The sequence below is a fragment of the Podarcis raffonei genome, chromosome 5 (assembly GCF_027172205.1).
Source record: "Podarcis raffonei isolate rPodRaf1 chromosome 5, rPodRaf1.pri, whole genome shotgun sequence".
In the NCBI taxonomy this organism is placed as follows: Eukaryota; Metazoa; Chordata; class Lepidosauria; order Squamata; family Lacertidae; genus Podarcis; species Podarcis raffonei.
In genome coordinates, this window is record NC_070606.1 from 4,213,010 (window position 1) to 4,218,952 (window position 5,943).

Genomic DNA, 5,943 nt, shown 5'->3' on the forward strand with positions numbered 1-5,943 from the left:
GAACCTGTGGTCCTCCAAATGCTGAGAATTATAGGTCCCATCAACCCTGACCGTTGGTCCTGGAGGCTGCGACTGATGACAACTGGGGTCCAGCAACATTTAGGGAGCCATAGGTTCCCCTTGCCTGCTATACTCATGTGTAAAGTTTTGTTAAACATTTTCCAAATGCCACTGAAAATGAGCTGCAAGCGTATCTGCTTACAATATACTTCCCCCAAGTATAATAATAAATATTACGCCAAACAGCCTACTTTGTTGACTACTCACTTGTTTGGTTTTATGATCCTGCTGGCATTGTAAACAGGACCATAAGTGGGGAAAGTGGGGTGAAGTTTATCAGTTCTTTTCTGCCCACTGCTTGGAAGGTTTTTCTTCACAGATCCAGACTGATAATACTTGGCAAAAGTTCACCCAAATCAACTGAAAAGCAGGCAAGTGGTTGGTTTTCTCCAGGAATATAAATTCACATCAGAAAAAGCCCTTTGATTCCAACACCACGCTACATTCAGAAAATCCAATTTATCTTTCCAGATGGTGGGTGTTTTCCCCAATATCTTTCTGGACCTGAGTGGGTGAGCTTTCGCTTTATTACCCTGCAGAGACCTGGAATTCTGCATATCAGTAATCAGTAAAAGAAGCAAAAATGGCTTTAAAAAATGTTTTTTTTGGGGGGGAAAGGCAACAGATCACAGAAAATCTACAGAAAGAGCCACCTCAGGAAGGCAGAAGGGCAAGGCTAAATACTCCTGCACATTAATTAGCACTATCACAACATTTGATAATTAGTTGTACTTTCTCCATGATAAATGTTACTGAGACTGAAAACTCAGTTCAAAGAGGATTACTAGTATCTCCTAAGATGCCACATCTCAGTTGCGTCTGACCAACTAAGGCTCCAAAGCACAACTCAACATTTACTAAAAAAATAAGTTTTCAATGGGACTTGCTCCATGTTAGGTGTGCATAAAAGTGGAGCCTCAGGGATAATTAGCAAATGCAAATTTTAATATTTTAAGGGAATGTTTGCATATTTATTGAGGCCACAGAGCATCTCCTGTGCTCCTGTCCTAAGAGTATGAACAGCAAAGCAGCAAACAAGTCTTTCCTAACATCTATCAGAATTTATTTAAACTAGAGTTTATCAGTTAATCTGACTCTATTCTTACCTTAATCAAGACCATGAATTTCTTTCCCACTACTGGTAATGCAAAAGTGAGGAAAGTTGTATCAGATCACCCATTATAAATGCTGAGCATAGTCGTACCTGGTATACATTTGAGCCTTGCCTGGAAATATCCCAAGCCCACTTCTGCCCTCACCTTCCAGGCGTTTTGTTCGTTTTTGCCCATATTGCTTACAATATGCCTACTTTTGTTAAATTTGCAATTATGTAAATATTTTCATGTTGTAGCCTCACTGAGCATAGTTTTGGCTGTGGAAAGGCAGCATACAAATTAATTGATGATATGTACGTGACAACCCAGGACACGTCTTCATGCATCTCGATGAAGAAGAATCTAGACCTCAAAAGTGTGTGCCACAATAAATCTGCTAGCGTTTGTGTTGCCTCTTTGTTGTTTCATCTAACGGTGAGGAAAACTAAGCTGTTGTTTATTAAGTGACCTTACATGTCCTTCAATAACTCATAAAGGCAGTGAAACTACAACTAATACAAAGCAGCAGTTAGACTGGTGACTGGGAACAGCTGCCGGGATCATATAACCCCAGTCCTAAAGGATATTCACTGGCTCCCAGTACATTTCTGAACACTGTTCAAAGTGTTGGTGCTGACCTTTAAAGCCCTAAATGGCCTCGGTCCAGTACACCTGAAGGAGCGTCTTCACCCCCATCATCCAGCCTGGACACTGAGGTCCAGCACCAAGCATCTTCTGGCAGTTCCCTCACTGCAATAAGTGAGGTTGCAGGGAACCAGGCAGAGGGCCTTCTCGGTTGTGGTGTCCTCCCTGTGGAACGCCCTCCCATCAAATGTCAAGGAGGTAAAGAATTACACAAATTTTAGAAGACATCTGAAGGCAGCCCTGTATTGGGAAGTTTTTAATGTTTATATTTTACTGTGTAAGCTGCCCAGAGTGACTGGGGAAACCCAGCCAGATGGATGGGGTATAAATAATAAAGTTGTTGTTGTTGTTGTTGTTGTTGTTGTCGTCGTCAGGCTGAGGGTGGGAGGAGGTGCTAGGGTGCTCTAATGTGCCCATGGGCACACAGTAAAAAATTTGGGGGGGCTGTATACAAGGCAGATGCTCTACCTAAGCTCCATTTAGGTTCTGGGAGTAGCACATTTATTTCAGTTTAAACAATGAGAATGATGGAAGATGGTTATTCAACTGTAAATTATTTGTCCTGGCTTTTCATATTGTTTTTTATGTCTTCAGGCTGTTCCAAACATTATATATATATATATATGGTTTGATACATAAACTGAAAATATATGCACGATGCGTCTGCTGTGTGTGATGAAGTGTGAGTCCCACACAAGCAGCAGACTTACAGTATCTAAGTCAATGTACACTCATTGGCTCACTCATAGAAGTGTCTTGGCAGGACTGGAGCCCAGGAAAGAAAAGCCTCCAGCAAATGGAGACGGAAGTGCAGGAGACAGAGAAGGATGGAGACCAGAGGCTCATCCAAGGCAGCCTCTGAATTTAGGTGTCACTCACTTGGGCCAGTATTTCCATTTTATGTTTCAATAATGCTTTGATGCCAACATAACACTGGAGACGGCCATGAAAGAAACATCCTGTTCTTAAAGGTTAAATCCTGAGAGGGCAAAAGATAAGCATTAGTGAGACTCAACAGTGTTCCCACAAGGAATCACGAGGCCAGCTTAACAGATATGTGATGCAGATGGCATCCGATTCATGCCAGGCAAATGCCAGATTCACCATCCAAGAGAATCACTAAATTCTGATCCCCAGACAAATTTCCAAGGCATCCAACTTAATTAAGTTCACTAACTCAAGCAATCTTTGCTTTATGGTGCCATTAAGGGCCTCAGATCTGTTCATTCCACTCACATAACACAACCCGGGAAGGATAACAAAGAAAGATCAAACAGGAAAATAAGCAAGAACAGGAAAAAATGCAGTATGAAGCATCGGCGGCAAACATTTGCAGCCATTCACGATCAAAGGAATAAAGAATAAAGACAGTTCCCTTCATCTGAAAGAGAGCATTTTCAACATACAACCATGTCCTATATCCTGTTGTGTTTAGGCAGGACAGAAAAGACTGCATGGAAGATGGCACAGTGGAGCTTGGGAGTCACCTATTTCATTTTATCTGAATGCCATAGGCAAACGCTTCTTCCAGGCTCAGTGCACCCGGCCACCCACTTGGAATGCAATGTAAGGAGAGAGAGAAACAACTCCAGGAGCTAGTCTTGTCCAGGGAAGATCAGCAAGCAAAGATTTACAAGTGCAAGAATCCCCAAGCTTTAGGAATTCTGCTTCAGCCTTTTGAAAACCATGGTTCTGAAGAATTGGCCTTGGAGAGAACGTCCCTTGGAGGCTCCTCTCCTTGTCTCTTCCTCTCAGAGCAGCAAACAATGTTGAGTTAGCAGGACATGATGTTGGGCTCACCCAGACTTCCTTTGTGTGCCACATTTCCCAGGCACAGATCTGCACTTTAAAGCTCTGTGTCCGAGTGCCGCTGTTCATGTCCTGGCGCTTTCCCACATTTATTTTTTTTCCAGAAGAGGAGATTCACTCCAACCTTTTTATTTATTTATTTTCCCCAAAGATTTCCAGCTGTTAGGGAGTTTGAGAAGGGAACACAACACACATATGTACTGTTCAGAACATTTTCTACTAGAAAAACAACAACTAGATGGCATTGAAATAAAATATGGTTGAAATATGGTTTAGCTACAAACCTAGTTGGAGTCAGGAATTAGCTAGCTGTGCATTAAACACACACACATCACTAACTAAAAATAATATACTTTGCCAGCTGAAGAAATGCACCAGAAGGGTTCAAATATCAAACCAGTTCACATGACATACAGTGGCTTGTTTTCCTCCGACTAAGCCATGGTTTACTAAAACTGTTGTTTACCTGATCATCTGGACCCTGCTCAGTGGATTACCTATGGCTTCTTTACTGCCAACAAACCACAAGCTGAAGCTATGGTTTGTCACTGACTCACAACCCTTGGTTTGTTTTAATTGTGGCTTGGTGTCACAAAGAAAGCCAGCACCGTCCCCAAAGCAAGGTTTGGTTAGTCAACCCACCACAAACACTTGCCAAGCTACCAGAAAAGACCAGCTGGAAAACAAACCACATTTTAGAGAAACAAGCAATGGGTTTGTTTTATCGTCCATGGGACAAATCTGTAGTTTGTTAAGCAAACCATGGTTTGGTGTGAGTTGTGCAAACGGGGCCAAGGAGGACATAAAAATCAAGAGCTGGTTTTTTAAAAAGAAAAAATCCTGAAAGTTTTCATCACCCAAATTACAAGCTAACCACGGCAGACACTACTCTCGCGTCTCAGATGTTTATATATGAAATGTTGAGGCGGGCTGTGCTTTTCTGCCAGGGGCCAGAGCATTGGCTTTTGTAAAAATCTCAGCACAAAATCAAAAGAAGGGAAAGGTGTTTGTTGCTAGGGCTTTCCCCAGGTGCTCCATTGAGGGGGCTTCCTTGGACCTAGAAACCCAGAGGGCACACCAGGAGAATTCCTATGTTTCTAGGAAAGGGGATCTCACCAGCAGATGACTTCTACAATGACAGGCAAATTTCACAGTGCTGTTGCGCATTAGACTGGTGAGGCCCTGCGGTGTCAAGCAAAAAAGTTCTCCATGGGGTGATCTACCCAGGCAATGCTGGTATCCCTTGCCATGCAGAGTCCCCACCAAAACAGAAAATTTACAGGCTCCAAGTCATGCTCCCCATCATCTGGAGAGATGGCACCTGTGCCATTTTGTTATATTTTGGTTAAGTCTTTCTAAGGCCTTTGGGTATCTACACGTGCTGGTAAAAAAAAAAAAAAAGCAAAGCCGTAACTAAATCCCGTCTTCTTGGTCAACTTTAAGTGTTGTGCCGTTTGCGTTTTTTTAATTATTTTTTTATAAAAGTGGGGGCGTTACTCTGGCCACCTTTGGACCCCCATTACAATGGTGTTTCCACCTCACTCAATACGCAGAAAACTTGTCTGTCAAGTCTCAAGTCAGTATCAGTTGTTGAACAATACCGAAAGTCCAGCATTTCCTCCGTCAGGGCGGGTTTGGCGTCAGGGCGGCCTAGGAGTTGATCACGTTTCCTGACCACGCCTCGTGCTTTATCCCCGGAGCGAGGTGAGTGATGACCACCTCCACAGCCTGGAGCTTCTCTTTTTTCGGAGGAATGGTGCACACCTTGTAGGTGACTTCATCCCCGGTCACCGGGACATATTCTCCTTCAATGTCAGAAATGTGCACAAAGATGTCTGGACTGCCATCGACAGGCGTGATGAAGCCATGGCCCTTGGAGCGGCAGAAACATTTACACACACCCTTGTAGGTAGGCCCTTCAGAGGCTCTCGTCGTCGCTGAAAATGTGCGTGTCCTCCGCGTCGGAAGCGGGCTTGGGATGAGGTAGCCTCTCATCAGAGACGGGGAACGCTCTCTCGTCCTCCGCCCTTCTGGGAGTCGGAGGCTGCGTGGAGACGGAGGCTGCTCGTGAGAGGAAGCAGATTCTGAAGACATTTCAAAGACCTTACAATTCTCGTTGTGTCCTTTGGTGGGATTGTCCGGGGGGGGGGGGAACCTGCAGCAAATTTTCCGGGTGTTGGAGGGTGGGAGCGGCAAAGAGGAGTAAAGCACCGACGCCACTTCCTCCACCTCCCCAAAACGAGAAGAGTAGCGCTTACACATTTCGCCCCATATCTCAGGTTCCACAAATGCTAGAAACTTGCTCTTTTCAAACAAATGGAAGCTGGGGATCTGG

The 5,943-nt window shown here is 44.1% G+C and overlaps 1 protein-coding gene across 1 annotated transcript; it reads right to left on the reverse strand.

The window, feature by feature from the left end:
* Nucleotides 1-3,721: 3,721 nt before the first annotated feature.
* Nucleotides 3,722-5,732, reverse strand: LOC128413549 (calcium-regulated heat-stable protein 1-like). Its single transcript, XM_053387641.1, has one exon. The coding sequence runs from the start codon at nt 5,700-5,702 to the stop codon at nt 5,259-5,261; it is 444 nt and encodes a 147-aa protein (XP_053243616.1). The 5' UTR covers nt 5,703-5,732; the 3' UTR covers nt 3,722-5,258.
* Nucleotides 5,733-5,943: the final 211 nt, after the last annotated feature.

Excerpts from the sequence above, each read along its gene's own strand:
- LOC128413549 (XM_053387641.1), bottom strand. The coding sequence starts at position 5,702 with ATGTCTTCAGAATCTGCTTCCTCTCACGAGCAGCCTCCGTCTCCACGC.